This window comes from Nicotiana tabacum, chromosome 10, assembly GCF_000715075.1.
Source record: "Nicotiana tabacum cultivar K326 chromosome 10, ASM71507v2, whole genome shotgun sequence".
Classification (NCBI taxonomy): domain Eukaryota; kingdom Viridiplantae; phylum Streptophyta; class Magnoliopsida; order Solanales; family Solanaceae; genus Nicotiana; species Nicotiana tabacum.
In genome coordinates, this window is record NC_134089.1 from 28472657 (window position 1) to 28494075 (window position 21419).

Genomic DNA, 21419 nt, shown 5'->3' on the forward strand with positions numbered 1-21419 from the left:
GCCAATGTCCGATGGCTTAGTGTCCCCCGAAGCGCCTTTGTTAGAAGAAGAAGGCACCACGTTCCCCTCACTCTTTGAAACGCCATCAGCAGAAACGGGGAATGTTCTCTCGAGAACAGAAGCCTCCGAAACCAAATGAACAGTCGAATTGCCTCTTCTGAACCGCTGAGAGGGACTCGTCCCGCTTCGAGCCTCCTTGCACCTCGAGGATCCTTTCGTTTATCATCGACCCTCGACCCCGAGGTCAGCAATCTCTCCTCCTCCCCAGAGGGCATGGCCTCATCTGAGAGAAATCTCCAATACCTGCAGCGGCTAAGTTAGTACGCTGAAAAGAAAAACACCATTTTGGGAAAACAAGCCACCAGGCGCCTACCATGATGTTTTGCCTCCCACCTCCCTTTGGAGAGGTCTCGCCACCTGTGCCTATCATAAGTTGAGCAAGCTGCCAGCTTACGAGACCACTCGACCAAATCAGGGACCTCGTTCGTCAACTAGGGAGTCGCTATAAAAATGAAACAGAAAAATGTCATTACGAAGCCCGCCGCCAATCAAAACGATGAAAAAACAGGTGCGGCACTTACGTGTGAAGTTCCATTTCTCAGGATAGAGCAGAAACTCTCCAGGAATGATATCGATCGTTCGAGCTCGAATGAACCGTTTCATCTATCCACGGTCCTCGTCCTCTTCATTGTTAACGGCAGGAGCCCGGGTGGATTAATGCTGCAGAGCAATCAAACCTCGATAGCGTAGTGGCCGATATAACCTCACGAGATGACTGAGGGTAAACTCAATCCGGCCTTGTTGGCGAAATATCTTATCATCTGCTCTATCTTCCAAAGAAATGGGTGAGCCTACGCCAAGGTAACCCGATATCTCCAACAGAACTCACATGAACCGGTCGGGGGGACCTGATGCAAAAGTATGAGTGTACACGCTCAAAACCCCTCAACATAGGTCATGATGCTCTCCTCGGAGGAAGGTACTTGTAATACCACACTTTCTCCCCATCCTCAATCTTTTCTGATCATCTCGAGGTTTTCCTCTCCCACTGACGAGACGAACCTCAACGCATGCTCCTAATGTCCTGGAACATTGGGAGGTCTCCCCAACGTAATATCTCTTCTCGAGGCAAGATACCTCGAGGCCCACTCACCGGGCACCGGCGGTGTACCACCGACCGAATGTGGAACGTAGGCAGAACTCCCCTCTCTTTGGTGGGCGGATATCGACGTATTAGTCTTGGCTATGATAGAATGAGAAGGGGGAGATATAAATTTGAGTAAAGACTTTGAGTTGGAACAAAGGGAGAACTAGCACAAAGCGCCAGGTTCTGTGGTTACTCAAAGTAGAAGAATCTCCACTTGAGAGGCAAACGAATAAATATATAGGGGCAAGACAGCGGCTGCTCGCCTACCCAGAGGACCAATTAAATTTGGTCGCGTTAATGTCACCCTTTTTCTAGGGAAATGTACTGACAAGATCACCACAGGGTCCTTTTACCAGATTGCACGAATGCTGCTATCCCGCGAAATTTGAGAAGCAGCGAGGCCTCGTGGGCTCCTCGCTATCACTAGCACCATCCCTAAAGAAGCTACCGATCTAACTTCAGGACAAGACCCGATTTAGGGGGCCCGGTCGCTCCGAATATGGTTTTCGAAGAGCTAATGCCAAAAGTTGAAGGTTAACTCCGCACGAGCAGCAAGGTAAAAAGAACGAAAAGACAGAGAGAAGAAAAACCCTTTTTTCATTTGCCAAAAATATATTTATAAGGGGCATCTTTACAAGACTCACTCCCCCGGGAATACATGCACAGAAAAAAAGGGAAAAAAGCAAAAGCGACAAAAAGGCCTACTCTTTATCGCCACTATCCTTCGAACCATCTCCGGGATCCTCATCTGGGACGATCAAAAGCGCCAATTTTCTCTCCAACTCCCGGGCCTCCTCAATTCCAACTGACAGATCGACGCTTCCGGCCTCGATCTCCTCCAAGGTTTTCCTCTTCGCCTCCGCCCTAGCATGTTCGGTTGCCCGAGCTAGTTTCCGCTCAGCCTTTATCGATACGTCGCGGGCTATTTGATGCGTTGTGGCTGTGTCCTTCAGGTAAGCAACGACATTTCCTTCGATCTCGGACTTGGCCACAACCAGCGCAGCTATCTCCTTTCAAGCATCCTTGAGAAGATCATAGGTCGATGCCAAATCTGCGAGTCATTTTGCTCGACCTACAAAAGGAAAAGTAAACCAGTCAGTATCGAATTATGGGAGAAAGGGAAAGACTCATGCATAACAAAATACCTGCTCGACAAGGGCAGCTTTTTCTCGGAGTGCTCCCTGGAAAGTAGCCCGGAGCTTGTCTGACTCTTTCTCCTTCCGGACAGAACGAGCCTCCGACTCTCGCAGTCTCGAGGACAGCTTCTTAAGCTCCTTCTCATGGCACGAAAGCTCCATGTTAAGCCTGAAGAGGGCATGATCATACATCTCCTTGCACTACAACAAAACAAAAGAGTTAGAAGAGTGAGGAAAGATGCTCGAGGCTAAAAGAAATATACTTAAAGCAGTTATCACCTACTGCATGAACCTCTTGGCCGCCTTGACAGATCTGGGAGCGTCAAGATCGACGTTCCCGCTAACATCGTCAAAAATATTTCCAAACGTACCTCCCCCTTAAGAGGACCCCCGGCTTTGGCAGCGTTCGCATCTTGAGCATCCCTTAGCTCCCTTAACGAGAAATGAGAGCCGAAAATGAAATCACCTATGTCATATTGGTCCACAAGGGGCAATTCTTGCTTCTGAAAAGTTCCGAGCCCAGATCCTTCAAGACCAACAGCAATGGTCCCCCTATCAAAAACTGCACCACATCCGGCCGCAGGATCGGGAACCACGTTAGCATCCTCCTCGAGGGTCTCCGCCACACGGGACCGACCTGAGTTAGCCGTCCCCAAATCGGCAGCTTCCGGTCGGAGTATCTGCGGGACTCCCGCGGCCGAGCCGGCCTCTCCTCCAAGAGATATTCGCTCTCATCATCATTTTCATCCCCAGCACTGAGGCTTGCGTCGGAAGCAGAAGCTGAGGTCCCAATGGCGGTTCTAGTCCTGTGTGGCTTAGGTTTCTTCGTCACAGAAGGATCGGCAGCCTCCTTGCCTTTTATTACCCTCGGCAGGTTCCGAAACCTCTGTCCCGCCTCCAGGGGTGGTCTCATCAGCACATTCTCGCCAAGGCCTGCACAAGCATAGCGGCCACAACTTGTCAGCACAAAAAGGTACAGGAAAAAACATATGGTTAAGACGTAGGCAGCAAGAGAAGCTTTACCATGGTTCTTGGTCACCCACTGCGTCTTGGCCAGGTCGGTCCAAGATCGGGCAAGATACGGAAACTTGTTGTCCAACTGCCCAATCCACCCAACAGATCCGAGACCGCTTCAGGATACGAAACAGCAGCTGCAGAAAACAAAAGGAGGTCATGTTTTTTGGAAGAAAGGAAAGAGGGTCACAAAACATGTCCGAAGGAAAAAACGCTTACGCTGCACGTTCCACCTCTTCGGGAAAGGCATCCTCCCCGCTGGAATGATGTCCGACGTTTTAACTTGGACGAACCTACTCATCCATCCCCGATCTTTCTCCTTGTCGGTGCTCGAGAAAAATGATTTCTTGGATCGATGATCAAGCCTAATCAAGCCTCAATAGAACCGGGGGTTGTACATCCTGATCAAGTGATTCAGGGTAAAGGTCTCGTCCCCAACCTTGTCGGTGAAATAACGGAGCATCAAGACTATCCTCCAAAAAGAGGGATAGATTTGACCGAGCATCACCTGATATTTATCGCAAAAGTCGAGGATGACCGGATCTATCTTCGGGGGAGGGGATCCTGAAGGATCGACCAGACCTAAAGTAAAGGGATAAGTATATACATGGAGGAAACCGGCTTTGTAATCCGTTATATTCTTATCAGGGCCGGGAATCTCCACCTCAACTGCCTTCCTCCATCGACAGTCCCTTTTTACCATCCCTACATTGGTCACGACACTGACATATCGGGATACGTGTTTGCATCGGCCTGGTGTAGCAGGGGGTTTATCGATGGTATAATCTTTCGATATGTCAAGATCGGAGGGGAGTACATTGTCCCAGGTTGGCTATCACTTTTGTTTTCTCCTTAGTCGACCGAGATGAAGAGGCGACTTCGTTCCGCCGAGGAACCGTCCTGGAAGTTCTGGCCATTGCGATGGTAAAATTTTCTCTAAGAAAGTAAGAAGGAAGAATGTAAAATGAGACGGATCTGGATTCGCAAATTTGAAGTTGTTGGGAAAATAAGGATTATCAAAAGGTTGATATATTTATAGGAACCACATGGGCAGCAGAAGGGACGAGCCAATAGCGGTTCGTGAGTTTCTCGATAGTCGCATTTGACAGCGGCCCTTGTACGGTTTTTTGGGGCATGGCATTTAATGATCTGATAGGCTGACGTCATGGCGGTGATGTCCTCGGAACGGAGGCTCAAAATCGTTTCATATTACTTCGTTCTAGGAAACGTGAAGACTATCTATATACGGCAAAATTGGAGGGTCTAATTTCTGTCATTAAGGCATTTCCGGAAATTATCTCGAGACCTCGAGGTTGCGAGGCTATGGTCGAGATCCCTCCCTCGAGGTTCGTTGGCGCCCGACCTAACGACAATGTTGGTCGCGGTCATGATGGGAATGGGGAGTTCCCTATGCATGCAGCTAGTACTGGCAGAGCCTGGTGCCATCTAGTTGTCCCATCCACCTATTTTTGTAATTAATGTTTTTGTACTATGTTGGGATTCCCCTCCTATATAAAGGGGGTCCTTGACATTTTGTAAACTCTCTATTGCTCCAGCTGCTCCATAAGAAATATAGAAGAACATTCTCTTTGCTCTCTCATATACTCTCTTGATATTATTGCTTTCATTTATTATTTTCACATTTGTTCATCATTTATTGCTTATCATTGGCCATAAAGAGCCTTCGTTGATTATTTTATAACTGTTAGCCCTACCCCGATTACCCTCGATAGCTCGTAACTGAGCCCCGGGATCGACCTCGAGGCTCCGAATCGACAAGTTTGAGGCCTCGAAAAATTGACCTATCGGTTTGATTATAGCTCTCTCCTTATCCTTAGTTTGTCTCTAAATCTCATATACTTAGCATTAACTGCTTAACAAACTAGCATAAAAATAGATTACGTATTTTTAGAGTTCCACCAATAAATTTAATTGTTATTACCATTTTTGCGGTAAACAAAATTTGAAAGACCTGATATCATGATAAAAATGGACCTTGCGCATAGTTTAATCCCAAAAGTTAAGTCAAGAGGTGATGATTGTTCAAAAATTTATGAAGAGACCAATAACCCTTCCCATAGCCGATGTGGAAACTCAACATCATCCCAAATCAGAGGTCTCGAATTTGAGCCTCAGATATGAAATCGCATTTGATAAGGAGTATTACTTTACCTCTCAAAGTGGGACTATTCATTGCGTATCCAAATCAATTAGTCGAATCTCAAAGGAGGTATCAGACACTGAATGACAAATTAAAAAAAATGTAATTTTTTTCACAATTGACAATTTTATAATATTATCAAAATCAGTAGGTAAAAAGGTATGATAAACAAGAACATTAAATTAATTTGTACTTATAACTCAAAGTACTGTAATAACATTAATTGACTTCACAAAACTCCTTATACAGGAATTGTATTTGTTTATGGTATAACATATTGACACAATAATTATGCTGCATTCCAACAAAGCATTACGTATGTCCTTCCATTTAATAAACTAGTGTTAAAGTACGCGTGTTGCGCGTGACCTTTTTTTAATAAATATATTTATAAAAAAAATTATGTAAGTATTATATTGAAAATTTTGTTTAAATTATAAAATATAAATATAAATTCTGAAGATGGTGAGTATTAATCCTATACAACCTTTAAAAAAAAGGAAGAAGGAAGAAAGTGCAAAATAGAACTTCTCAAGCATTAGTTATTATTCAACTTAATTTTTTTTTTGTTTTATAATTTCATTACTTTAATTTCATAAAGTAAAGTATCATATTTTTTTTTAGTTACCAAATTCATGCTTTCATCATTACCAAATAATACATCTTTAAATTCTACGAAATTATTCAGACAATATATTTTAAATTTTTAAATATTAAGCAAGCATAACATAATGGGGGGGGGGGGAATATTTAATAGCTAAAATTTTGATTAATATCAAAATCTAAAATATTGGAAAAATAATTAAATATCAATTTAAGCAATAGTGTAATAAATAGGAATTTTTACGTCCTGTAGTAAAGGTTGATACCTTATTTATTTTAAAAAAAATACCCTTTTAAAAAATTATATTCTATAGCTACTTTTTGATTTTTATAGCCAAATATCTATTTATGGTCACCTCCTACACTTAAGCTATAAAATATGCTTTGTATTATTTTTCTCTCTCATTCTTCAAATTTTTCTCCACCCTCTCTCTCTCTAACACCAGTCTTTCTCCATGAATACAACCATGATTCTCCCCTGATTCATCTCCATTGTCGAACGAAATTTTCATTGTTAGTGGCATGGGACTCTGGATCAATGTCGAAATCAAACCATATCTTCAATTTCGTGAACTATACTTTCAGGCTGCCCCTTGACGACGACCTTTGTTAAACCAGGTATCGACAAAGACCCATTAATGGGTGTGGCTAAACTGACAAAGTTGAGGTTCTAAGTATGATTCGGGCTCGTGGAATCATAAAATCTTTCCCTAGATAGTTCTTTATCCCCTTGTTGTCTTTACTTGCTCTGATTCGAATTATTCAAGCTAGTTAATTCCAAACATTGTATCATTAAACTCTATTGGTAAAATACGACCATGATACATGGCTAACGTGATGGATGACTCGTGGCGAGTATCTCTCAGTGGGGTGTCTAGACATTATTAACCCTTATAGCTAGTGGAGATTCAGGGTTTTTGCTCGACGGTGGTTTCGCCGGAAATTAGGGTTTGTTCTTGAACAAAGACGGCGGAGTTTGGGGCTGAGCAACTTGATTTTGCTGTTAATATATTTCAATGTATTTTCAACGTATCATGCTGTATTTTCATGTATTTCATTGTCTTTTTTTCATTGTAATTCAATGTATCTCGATGTATTCCATGTATTTCATTGTATTCACTGTCTTTTATTTTATTGTATTTCAATGTATCCAGTTGTATTTTATGTATTTCATTGTATTTACTGTCTTGCTATATGCCATGAATGTATTCATATATTTTTTTTAATTAATATAATTTATGTATTCAGATGTATTATATAATTTTTCTGAAGATTGCTATATTTTGGGGTATTTTTCGTGTGAGAATTTTTTTTGTAATTGAAAATACAAAATTTGTGTGTTGTAATTGAGTTTGTTGAGTTATATTAGGAGTCTATTATGTTAATTGATTCACTTTCCGCTTAAAAACAGTGTAATCCCCTGTTTCACGCCCAGTCGAATACAATAATCTGCCTAGCTATAATCCCATGTTTCACGCCATGAATACAGTCGAATACATTCGAATACAACAACTAATTAGCTGGACTTCACTGATTCACGCTTATTTTTGCTATTGTATTCATGAATACAATAGCTTAAATATATCTAATACATCTTATAACAACAGAAAACATATCTACAATCGGTAATATAGCAAATGATATCTATAGATAGCTAATTACCACTAAAAGATAGTGTTTTATGAAAATTTCTCTAATAAATATGTCATTAGATCTTTTGCGAAGTATGACTTGTTCTACAAACAACTTTGTGAAATCACATGATATGATCTTTGTGATTCTTTTACTATATTAGCCACTCAACCTAACCATAGATTATACTTTCAGCCATCTCATAAGAATCTTAAAACTTATGCAATCACTCAAAATTTATGCACAATTGTCCTGCTCCCACCAAGCTGATGCCTAAATCGCTAAATTTTATATCTATCAAAACTTGTAAATGCAATATCGTGAAAATACTATTGCAAAATTCGAAACAAATCTAAAACATAGAAACTTAAAACTCGAAGAATCCTTATCGCAAGTACATGATAGGGCAAATATCTCTTTGTGAGTTTAATTAGGAAGAGTAATGGTTGCGCTTCATTAGTCTGAATTATATTTTCAATTTGACTATTTTAAATTATGGATAACTATCATATATAATTCGTACCACATGGCATATTTTTCAGTATTAGACTACTAATTACAAGTCGCCAAAATTCACAACATGTTAAAATAAACGGTAAGTTTTTGTTACTCAAATAATGATCATGCAAGAAAGTAGATAGACAATAATAAAAAAAAAGATCACATTTTTGGACAAAAATTCACAATAACTGACACTAATTATACTTACAATGAGACTACATAAACAAGACATTCAAATTTGAAACTTTCAGAAAATAAAAATTAAACAAAAAAAATCAATAGAAAAAGTGCATCAGCAATGAGATTTTGTATTTTATATATATACACTGTTGGTTCGATGATCAAGAAGTAATACATGTCATACCTTAAAAAAATTAAATCACACAAGAGAAGTAGCAAAAATATGAAAAGCATACCTCGAAAAGTTGCTTGGAATGTATGTGGAATACATTACAAGACGTAATATATATACTACTGCCCTTAAGATTAAGGCTTCAGAGTGAATTTAATCTAGCGTTGCCTCAAACTTTATTTTATAGCAATAATACATTAATTATAGAAGAGAAGAGAAAAATTATTTTTATAAGGTAAATCTTTATTGATTTTAAAGTTCTAACTTTTTATATATCTCAAATAAGGAAAGACTTGACAAACATATTTTTAGTTGATTTTAAAAGTCTAAATATTAGGAAATAAATTAATGACTATTTTATCCAGTGTGAACTCTATTTTAAAAGGGTAAAAAAGACGAACGACATTTTGCTAAGGGCCTTCGTGCTTTTAATATAATATATAGATAGATATAGATAGAAAGAATTACGCGCTTTGCAGGTGAATCCTAATTTAATGAATATATAAATTTAAAATTATTTAACTACAATATTAAACAATGTATTGAGTATTTAAAATAAATATATAAAAAATAGCCTATGAGTACTTTGTGTGTAAATTAAAAGTTAATGATTTTTTCCTCACAGGTTGACTTTGCTTATGGATAATCAGCCACATTTTAGTCTAAGAGATCATTATTCTATAAAGATTTTCTTTTATACTTTATTTTTTATATCATATAAAGAAACATATGATATAAATATACACACAATTAAATTTATTGCTTTTATGTAAAAATAGTAGTCGTACCCGTGCGATGCGCGGTCAATATTAATTAAATTAAATTATGAGCAGACTTGTTTGATCCTATTAGATCGTATTGCTTTAATAAAATTCAATTGTCATCTTGTTTGTCAATACGATATACCCAATAATGAAATCTCTATTAAATCAAACGTACTTATATAGTCAGTGAATAACTTTTTTGTTCTATTTTTCTTTATTATATTAAACAATATTTAGTATTCGCTTTCTTTTTGTAATATATGAGAAGATATATAATTTATTACTATTGATTTTTTTTTATTTTAAATTTTATTCTATTGTTCTTAATAATATTATCTAAATTTTAGTGAATAAAATCTATGTTAAACTAACGGGACTTATACAGGCACCGCATCGAATAACGTTTTTGTTATGTATTTTTCTTTATTATATCTTTCAATATTTAATACTATTACTTTGTTAATAGAAAGTTTCATTAGCATATTACGTTATTTAATATTTTTCTCTGAAGTTTTTTTTATTACTTTATTTTTGTTTTTTTATTTTTAAATAATTTTAAAACTCCAACTTAAAACTACTCCCCAATTTGAATTGGTAATTTATTATTTTTTTAATTTTATTTTTTATATTAAAATTATATTAAAACTCCAACTTGAACTACTCCCCAATTTGAATGGGTAGTTTTTTTCTCTTTTTTTCGTTTTTTATAGCTTTTTTATTTTAAAATAATTTAAAAAGTCCAACTTGAAACTACTCCCACGCAATTTGAATGGGTAGTTACTTTTTTATATATTTTTATTTTTATTTTCTAATTATAGTTAATTATAAGATATCTATTTTTATTTTAAAATTATTTTAAAACTCTAACTTGAAACTACTCCCCGATTTGAATGGGTAGTTTTTCTTTCTTTTTTTTTTCTTTTTTTTTTATAGATTTTTTTTGCTTTTTTATTTTAAAATAATTTTAAAACTCCAACTTGAAACTACATCCACCCAATTTGAATTTTGAATGGGTAGTTGTTTTTATATTTATATTTTCGTTTTTTATATAGTTAATTATAAGATATCTATATTTATTAATTCAAATAAAGTAATCAATTAATATATATATATATATATATATATATATATATATATATATATATATATTTTTATTTTAATATTGTGTATATATATATATATATATATATATATATATATATATTTATTTTATTATATATATATTTATTTTATTATATATTTATTAATATATATATATATATATATTTATTATATATTGTGTGTATATATATATATATATATATTTATTTATTTATTATATATATATGTATATATATTTATTATATATATATATATATATATATTTTTATTATATATTGTGTATATATATATATATATATATATATATATATATATATATATATTTATTGTGTATATGGTAGTTTTATATTTTTTTATTATTTTCATTTTTTATATATATTTAAATTCAAAAAGAATAACCAATAATTAATTATTAACTAAATAATAAATTTAGTAACTAATTATGTCATGTGGCTTTTTTTTAGGCTGCCACTTGGCTTAACGAAAGGGCTTTTTCCTCTCCTTTTAGTAATATATAGATTCTGTTGTTCTTAATAATATTATCTAAATTTTAGTGAATAAAATCTTTGTTAAACTAACGGGACTTATATAGGCAGCGCATCGAATAACTTTTTTGTTATGTATTTTTCTTTATTATATTTTCAAATATTTAATGCTACTACATTGTTAATAGAAAGTTTCATTAGCATATTACGTTATTGAATATTTTTCTCTGAAGTTTTTTTTATTTCTTTATTTTTGTTTTTTTATTTTCAAATAATTTTAAAACTACAACTTAAAACTACTCCCCAATTTGAATTGATAGTTTATTATTTTTTTAATTTCGTTTTTTATTTTAAATCTCACATTTGAAACTACTCTCGATTTGGATGGGTAGTTTTTCTTCTCTTTTTTTCGTTTTTTATAGCTTTTTTTTTGCTTCTTAAAAAAAATAATTTAAAAGCTCCAACTTGGAAATACTCCCACCCAATTTGAATGGGTAGTTATTTTTTTATATATTTATATTTTCGTTTTTATATTATAGTTAATTATAAGATATCTATATTTATTAATTTAAATAAAGTAACCAATATATATATATATATATATATATATATATATATATATATATATATATATATATATATATATATATATATACACACACACACACACACACACAATATATATATATATATGGTAGTTTTGTATTTGTTTTATTTTCATTTTTTATATATATTTAAATTCAAAAATAATAACCAATAACTAATTATTAATTAAAAATAACTACCAATTTGAATGGGTAGTTATTTTCTTATATATTTATATTTTCATTTTTTATTATAGTTAATTATAAGATATCTTTTTTTATTTTAATTATTTTAAAACTCCAACTTGAAACTATTCCCCGATTTGAATGGGTAGTTTTTCTTCTGTTTTTTTCCGTTTTTTATAGCTTTATTTTTTTTTTGCTTTTTGATTTTAAAATAATTTAAAAATTCCAACTTGAAACTACTCCCACCCAATTTGAATGGGTAGTTATTTTTTTATATATTTTATTTTTATTTTTTTATTATAGTTAATTATTAATATAGATATAGATAAGAAATCTATATTTATTAATTAAATTAAAGTAACCAATTAATATACTTATAACCAATTATATATATATATACACACATATATATGGTAGTTTTTTTAATTATTTTCATTTTTTAGATATATTTAAATTAAAAAGAATAACTAATAACTAGTTTAGATATATTTAAATTAAAAAAAATAACCAATAACTAATTTAATAATTAATTATGCCATGTGTCATTCTATTGTTTTGCCATTTGGCTTCATGAGGTGCTTTTGTCTTCTGCTTTTAATTATAGATAGATTATGTGATGATTCATGACTATCATATGCAATACAGTACCCAGTAACTAAATTAAGCTACAATTTATTGAAGATTTTAAAATAAATCATGTATTGATCGCTCCTATTCCAAAACATGCAAAGCCAAATAAGACCCCATATTGTCGTTGAGCAATCACATTTATGGAAAGAAAAAAAAAACTCTTTCGGCAAGTTGTCCTCATACAAAGCAAAAGCATACTACTTATCCACATTATATTATATCAGTTTTAAATTCAAAATATTAAGACTCTATACCTAGTTTAATCATACATTATTTAATAATTAAAGTTTTGGTTAATTTTAAAGTCCTAAATATTAGAAAAGTGTTATAACTATTAAAAATAATAATTAAATAGTAGAGAATTAATTAAATAATTGTTCCTAGATAGTAGGAGATTAATTAAATAACTATTCCTAATATTAGAAAAATAATCAAATGACTATTTTACCAATGTGAACTGTATTTTAAAATTTTAGTATAAAAAGGTAAAAGAAATTAATGATATTTCACTAAGTACCTTCGTGTTTAAAATATAATATAGATTATTGGATTATAAGGTCCTTAAATTCAGATCATTATAATTCTAATAAAGAAAGATTTAGTAAACAAATTTTTTCTGTTTTTGTCTAGTGTAAATCCATTTTTTATGAATATAAAAGTTGACCAAATACTTTTAGTCGGTAAGAACAACTCTTCGATTCCAAAAACTTAGTAGCTTATTATATGCTATGCCATTATGAGTTATTCTCATAAAATAAAAATTTTAACAAAATAGAAACATGTAAAGTTCAAGTTAGGCGATTTTGAATTACTCCTAGTAGAAAGGAAATTTGAAAACTTTAAGTTACGGTAATGATCCGCCTCTTTTATTCCCCGATCCCCTTAATATTACAAATGGTATAGTTATAGTTGTGACAAGAGGGGTTGCTCTCATGGTAAGTATAGTATATTTACGCTCCATACATAGATATAGATTATTTCCTAAACCTTTTTTAGCTTTCTGTATTTTATATAGCTCCATACAATAATTATGTCACAAATTTTATTAAATTCCGTAAAGTAGGAAAAAAGATTCTTTTGACTCCAAGAGAGAGTTCAACACTTCCATAGTTTCCTGGAAACTGCCACAAACTTTGAAACAATAATCAAAGGTTTCATTTGACAAGTGTACAAACCCTGAAAACATGTAGTTATTTAAAATAAAAATAAAATAAAAACCGTCAAAACCCTAAATCCCATGGCAAATGCAAACGTGCCGCCGCTTCCTCTAAGATAACACTCTTATCATATTTGTTTAAATTATCATTTATCTCTTTTCTGAAAAATACTTAATTAACATAACATTAACTGAGACTGTAATAGTTTAAAAAATATAATAAATAACTTATTAAATATTTAATATATGAAATATTTTAAAATAATTTTTTTTGGTAATTATATTATATTTTATATCATCACAAAGTCAGTTACACATTTTCCATCTGGAATCAGCAGTTTGGACATAAGGTCCCAAACTTGCTGCATACTATCTCTATTCAACCTTATCTACAGAGCTCTACTTTCTAAGGGTAAAAATTCAAATCTTTCATATATCTATCCAATCTACTAACTTTGCGAGCTCTAACATGAACTTCTCTTATCAGTTTCTTAACCACTTGATCTGCAGATCTGCTGCTATCCTTGAAAATTCTAGCATTCCTTTCCTGTCATATGTGATACACTCCACCAGCTAATGTCATTCTGTGTACCTCCTGTTGAGCAATCTTCCCTGTAGCATTTTCTATAGCCCATTATACTTCATGCTTCCAGTTCCACACTTCTCTTTTTATGCTTTGCCAAGCTAGGAGCTTTGACCACACTTGTTTAGCATACATGCACTCAAATAGTAAATGGGCGATATCTTCATTTTCTTGCTTGCACAGCACACAGTCCATATCCTCTAGATTTGCCCAGGATGTTATCCTCTCCTTAGTTTGCAGTTTTCTGCGAAGAGCCAAGAATAAGATGAATGTCCATTTAGGTTGGCCATTATTGTTGCAGACCATTCTTCTCCAAGGTGCTTTCTGAAATTCCCCATGATAGGCTCCATATATATCCTTTATTGAGTATTTGGTCATAGCAGCTACATCTGTTTCATGGAGACCTATTTTTTCAAACATGCTTTTTGTTTTAATAATTTTCTGTACCACCCGTGAAGCTTGGGTAGTCTTAGTCTGCCATACTTCCCCTGCCTTGGTATAGTATGCATGGATCCATTTTACCCGTAGGCAATCTTTCTTTCTGCATATGTTCCATAGTAGTTTACCAATAGCAGCCCAGTTCCATGTATAGATGTCTAAAATATTTAGACTCTCTGCTGCTTTAGGAAGGCATAATCTATCCCAAGCAATCAATGCTTTCTTGCTAAGATTACTACCTCCAGTCCACACAAAACTTCTGCAAATTGCTTCTATCATCTGAACAACTTTTTTTGGCAGCACAAACACTTGTGACCAATATACTTGAATAGAGTACAACACAGATTTCACAAGTTGGATTCTTCCAGCATATGATAAGTATCTAGTGGTCCATGATTTTATTCTAGCCAGCATCTTGTCTATTAGAGGTTTGCATTGAATAATAGACAACCTTTTTGTACTCAAGGGAATGCCTAAGTACCTAAAAGGTAGATCTCCCTTACCAAATTGGTTAGCCTGAAGGATTTGTTGTTGGATCTCCCGAGGGACACCACCAAAGTACGCTGAGCTTTTCTCAGTATTGGCACTCAATCCAGACACTTGTGAGAACTTTTGGAAGCACTGGACCAGCATAGTGATAGACTCTAGTTCTCCTTTACAAAATAATAAGAGATCATCTGCAAATCCAAGTTAAATAATCGGCATCTTTTTGCATCTAGGGTGAAATTTGAACTTTTTATCTTCACTGATACCCTTCAAACTTCTGCTAAGGTATTCGATGGCAAGCACGAAAAGGAATGGGGAAAGAGGATCTCCTTGCCTTAGGCCTTTCTTAGCTGGGAAAGGTGGTAATGGCTCTCCATTGAGTAAAACTGAATAGGATACAGTTGAGATGCAACACATAATCCATCTGATAAACTTTACTAGGAACTGGAGGCATTGTAGGACTTGCTCGACATATGGCCATTCTATTGAGTCATAAGTCTTTCTCATATCTATTTTTAGCATACATCTAGGGGTGATATCTTTCATGCCATAGCCCTTCACCAATTCATGGCTCAAGATGATATTGTCTGTGATTCGTGAAAACGAATAATATTTGAAACTAAAAGGGGTAAATCTAAAAGGCATTCTGTCTGATAATTACCTAACTAAATTCCTTTTCTTTAACGTTCTGCTTTATCAAAACTAAACAATTAAGAAGCACTGGTAATCACTAAACAATATACGTGTTTTACGTTCTGCTTAACCAAACTTAAAGAATTAAGAAGCCGCTCTCTGATAATCACCTAACTCTATACATTTTTTACGTTTTACAATAAACAATTAAGAAGGCACTCCTTTTGTCTATATCAATTCGCAAAATCACTCAAACAAAAATTTATTTTTTATATTATACTTAATAAAAAAGAATTTTGGAAGAATTTCTTATGTATAATCATTCATATTTACTTGCTCGGACTAAATTGAATCGCACCACGTTAAGCCCCTTAAAAATAATTACAAGAAAATACACTTGATTTTACACCATAACAAAAAATAGCCCATATTTTTAAGTTTTACCCGACCTAGTCCATATTGTACTTATTTTGAAAGCACTAGCAAATTCAAAATCTGTTTTCTTACAACCATTGTTTCTAAAAGCTATGAAGTTAAATCTATATTCTCACAACCATTGCTTTCACTTTTTTTTTCTCTCACATCTTCTACATATGCTTCAAAAGGTCATCCGTCATTACTGCTTCTTCCCTGTGTCACCTGGTTGCAATGTAAGAAAATTGAAGATTCAACATTCCACCATTGAAGGCCATTCAAAGCTTTGCTTTCAAAAATAAGATTTTTTGAGTTTGTTAGTTATTTGGATTGGGTGTTGTTCCAATTGATTGAAATATCAAAAGGAGTTCAAAATTTAAATTTGAAGTGATTTGGAATAAATTGAGCAAGATTAGAGTTAAATTTCAGAAAAAACACATGGAAGAAGACGAAGTTAGTTTTTTGTATAATTATGTATAATCTTGTATAATAGTGTATATGAGTGTATAAACACATCTTATACACTATTATACATTTTTATACACCTTTATACAAGCGTCTGTAGACGAACTTCTTCCACGATTTTCAGTTGCAATTCTTGTTCAAAATCAGTCCAAATCTCCATTAAATGACTTCAAATTTTATATACAATCTCCTTATACTATTTCTAAAAATTCTAGATAATACCCACTCTAAATTTTTCACAAAATTAAATTCGGAATCTAAACCCACATATTTAAGCTTGTTAGAAATTTAATTTTCACCATCCAAATGGATTTGGTTTGTTGAACTAATATTTGAGTTACAGTTACTGATTCAAAAATTAATTTAAAAGCTTGAGCAATCTTTTATAAAAATTCAATAGTAATTTTGAGAACATATTGGAGTTGGATGTTGAATCTTAGCCTATTATCTTTGGGCTAGTTGATTGTAAATTAAAATATAGGTTATAAAATTGAAAAGTAGGGTTCCCAGTTGTTCTAATGTGAAATTTTCCCTAAAATAAATCCTATTTTTTTAAAGCTTTTAACAAATTTGGCAGTTAGCCAAAAATAACTAAAGTTGTTGGCCAAAATATAAAAAATATACACTATGTATGGGGTAAAATTGGCTAGTGGTAATTGGACGAATGATGAGTTGGCACGTAGAACTGAAGATAGATGGAACATGAATCAGCAGATAACTGGCACCGGATGTGAGTATGTGACCGATGCTGGACGAATTCCGAAGGCGGAGTAGCTTACAATAAAGATTCAAATATTTGATATCGAATAGCATTTAACGAGCAACTGTTATAGAAAATATAAGCATTTATAGCCAATATCCAGTTATTAATAAAGATTTTATTCTCATTCAAAAAGGCTTGATTTGGGGATCTTGTCTCCCTAAATAAGGCTATATAAATAGGAGAATTAACATCATTTTGTGAAGACGAAATATTCTGTATGCCAAAATCTATATTTTGCTTTCTAAAATATGAAGTTACTTCCTTTCTTATGCCCTCAATATTGTTCGTATTTCTGCTATCGGAAAAGTTAAGCGCATAAGCCATGCTCATATTTCCTTTAATTCGTTTCATAATCTTTTTGTTCTTAGTTACTTAATATTTTGTGGGTCAAATCGATTCGCTTGTCTATAAACCATGTAACAAATTTAATTTTACCGTTTTACGAGTAAATAGTTTGGCACCCACCGTGGGTCATAGATAGTTGTGTAATTGCTTTGATCCATTCATTTATTACTAACAAAATTAAGTCATCTCATAGTAAAAGGAAAATCAGATATGGCAGCTAATGATGGCAACAACGTCTTCAATGTTGAATCGCACAATGAATGGGAAGTGGCCCAGCATGATGATTCAACCAGCAAAACCCGCACCGAAAGAGATGAAGCAACCCCTGTTCGTGAAGGTCAGTATCCTCGTCAGGTGAGGAGCCCAACTCCTATTGGTGCGGATGATGAACACGTTGCTGAAACGGTCAAACTTCTAAGAGAACAACAAAGAGCAATCATGGACCACCTCTCAAGGCAAGATCTGGTGATGATAGAGTTAAAACAAGCGTTGTCGGGTGCTTCCAGTAATGCGAGTAAAAGAGCCCTGATTCCTCAAGTGTTCCCACAAATCAAATGGTTCAAAGAACTGATAACGACACTCTGAAGGAGGAGATCAGTTTCGACGAAGTAGGAGGTACCAATAGTAGATCTGTGTGAACAACTTAAATGACCCTTTCAAAATAGAGCTCATGAGATTCATGAAAGAAATACATGAACGAATGAATCAGAATGCAAAGGAATTTCATGCTTGGATGGGTCAAATCCCAGGAGTGCCACCGGTGTTAAAGGGACCGATTTGAAGAAGTATACGCAATTGCTGTTTAAACCAAGTACGACACTGGAGTTGATACCGAAAAGGTTTAAGACGCCAAATATACCAAAATATGATGGGACCTCGGATCCAATAGAGCACATCATGGCCTACACTACGGTAGTAAAAGGGGAACGACTTGGCCCAGCATGAGATCGAATCGGTTATGTTGAAGAAGTTTGGCGAAACCCTTACGAAGGGGGCCTTAACTTGGCATTCTCTCTTACCAGAATATTCTATTGACTCTTTTTAAATGCTTACAGATTCGTTTATCAAAGTTCAGGTTGGAACAAAAAAGGTCCAAACAAGAAAGGCAGAAATATTCAGAATATCTCAAGGAAAAACTGAATTGTTGCGAGAGTTTGTGATCCCATTCCAGAAAGAAAGGATGTTGTTACCAGCGGTTCCGAATAAGTGGGCAGCAGAGGTATTTACGAAGGGTCTCAACCCATTGAGCTCCGATGCCTCATGAAAATTGAAGGAAAACTTGATCGAATTTCAGGCAACCACATGGGCAGATGTTCAAAACCGCTACGAGTCAATGATCATAATTTATGATAACTTGGTTCCTAAGTGTCTTCCAAAGGACGGAATCGTGATCGGAATCAGGATAAGTTGAAAAATAATTTTGATACAGATCGATGACGTGGTAATAAAGGATTTCGTCCTTTGGAAGTTGTTTCTAGCCTTACGATAGGGCCGATGGATGTGGTAATAAAGGATTCCAGTCATCGGATATGATCACTTCCAATAGATCAATGGATCGTTGACGGAGTAATAAATCGTTGCAAGAGAAAGAGGTACCAGGGTCCCTAGATTTAATTTATCCCTGGTTGCCCAATTACAATTTTAATATCATCCTGGTGGAACTGGTAAAATATTAAAAAAGCTAGGTTCCCAAAATCGATCCGATCGATCCTAGCCAAAGGGATCCTAATTTATGGCGTGAATTCCATGGGACTCACGGCCATAAGACTGGGGACTGCCGACATCTTCGAGAATAGGTGGCAGTGTTGCTAAAGAATGGTCACCTCAGAGAGTTTTTAAACGATCGCGCCAAGAACAACTATGAGAGAAACCAGGATAATGTAAAGCCATCAAAACTGGCAGCAAGGTCACCTCAGATGACAAATAACATGATCTTCGGAGAGACGAAGTCAATAGGATGACATTTCTGGCAGGAAAGAAGATATCGGTAACTCATGGTAGGAGGATCCGAGAAGTTTCAGAAGATGACATCACCTTCTCGGGGAAGATGCTGATGGACTTCTTCTACCGTACAATGATGCTTTGGTAATTTCTCTTAATGTTTTAAATTTTAAAATTAAGCGTGTTTTGGTTGACTCAGGAAGTTCAGCCAACATCATGTACTTGAGGGTTCTGGAGCAAGCGAAGTTAACCGGGAACATCATTCCGATGACAAAGTTTCTAGCCGGCTTCAACCTATAAGTGTGATAACCCTAGGAGAAATTCTTTTACCCACACATGCCGAATGTGTAACAAAAACCACCTTATTCGAAGTGGTAGATGGCGACATGGATTAATATGTCATCCTCGGAAGGCCGTGGATACATGAAATGAAGGTCGTACCTTCAATCTACCATCAACTGTTAAAGTTTCATACACCAGAAGGGATCAAGAAAATCAGAAGAGATCAACCTACTACGAGACAGATGAACACAGTAACCGTTTTTAGTAGCAAGGGCAAAGAAACTAGCAAATAGTAATTACAAGAACCGGTGCCTTCTCCTGTCCCAATTGAAAGTGATAATTCCGATAAGTCATCGGAATTATATCAGGTATTTAAGATTTTAAGCATAAACACGTGCGCTTATATAAGGACTTGGACAGATAATACATTGGTTTGACGCGCTCATTTTTTTTTGTTAAACACGCGCGTGCCATCTGGCAAACGTAGTGTGTATTAAAGGTGTTTAACGGGTCGGGTTGACCCGTAACCGAACCGGCCCAGACCGGTTGAAACCGGAACCGGACCGGCCCGGTACATAGGGGGCCGGGTGGGGCTGGGTAGGAGGAGTAGATGGGGTTGGTCCGTTTAAATTTTGGTAACGGTTAACTGGACCGGTCAAACCCGGTCCACGTAAACAGTACCGTGTACCGGTTAAACCGGCCCGGCCCGGTACAATCTTTTTTTTTTGTTTTTTTTTTAATTTTTTGAATTAAGTGGGGCCCACTAACCGTTGGCAACGGTAAGACCTGGCAGGGATCCGTTGCCCAACGGGTTAATTGCATTAATAGCCTCTTTTTTCTTTAAAATTTAACCTTTTTTCAATTTACAAAATTAAACTTCTCTAAAACTATAAATACACCCCTCTTCTTCATTTCTTCACTCAACTCTCATTTCTCAATCTCAATTTCTCTCATTCTCCAATTTTCAAGATTTCAAGTCTCAATCTCAAATTCTCAATTCTCAATTCTCAAATCCCAATTCAATTTAAATCATGTCTCGTACTTCTAGAGTGCGCTCATATGTTTGGCAACACTTTGAGGTGGTAGAAGAAAATGAAGAAGGTCAGAAAGTAAAGTGCAAGAACTGTGGTCAAGTCTTAAATTTTCGTTCAGAGTCTGGCACAGGCAGTTTAAGGAGGCATATCAAGTATTGTCTTGAGCGTCCTCCAGAAATTCGTATTTAAGATTTTAAGACAATTTGTGTTATTTTAAAATTATTAGACGTATTTATGCTTAATGTTTTAGTTTGTTAGATTAATTTGAAGTATTGTTAATTTATTATGCATGAAAATTTAGTTTACTATTTTTTGTTAATTTACTTTTTAAATGCAAACTTTAATTTTTAATTTTGAAATAAATGTAGCACTTGCAATTTATATTAATACTTTTGTATTAATATAACTTGTAATCTTTAAATTAATACAAAGTATTAATATAACTTACAATAGTTATACAAAATACAAAAAAAATAAAAAATACACTAAACCCAGCCCGACCCGACCCCCTCAACCCGTAACCCGTATGGTTCAATTTTTATCCGGATAAACCCGAACCCGTTAAACCCGTTAAGCCCCAACC

General features: G+C 34.6%; 1 protein-coding gene across 1 annotated transcript; it reads right to left on the reverse strand.

Moving 5' to 3' along the window:
- Positions 1 to 13391: 13391 nt before the first annotated feature.
- On the reverse strand, positions 13392 to 15106 carry LOC107762750 (uncharacterized). The gene is made up of 3 exons (XM_016581134.2): positions 14093 to 15106; positions 13907 to 13999; positions 13392 to 13472 (listed from the first exon to the last, which is right to left on the reverse strand). Exons 1-3 carry the CDS (start codon positions 15104 to 15106, stop codon positions 13392 to 13394), a joined length of 1188 nt encoding a protein of 395 aa, XP_016436620.2.
- Between the last annotated feature and the right edge of the window lie 6313 nt (positions 15107 to 21419).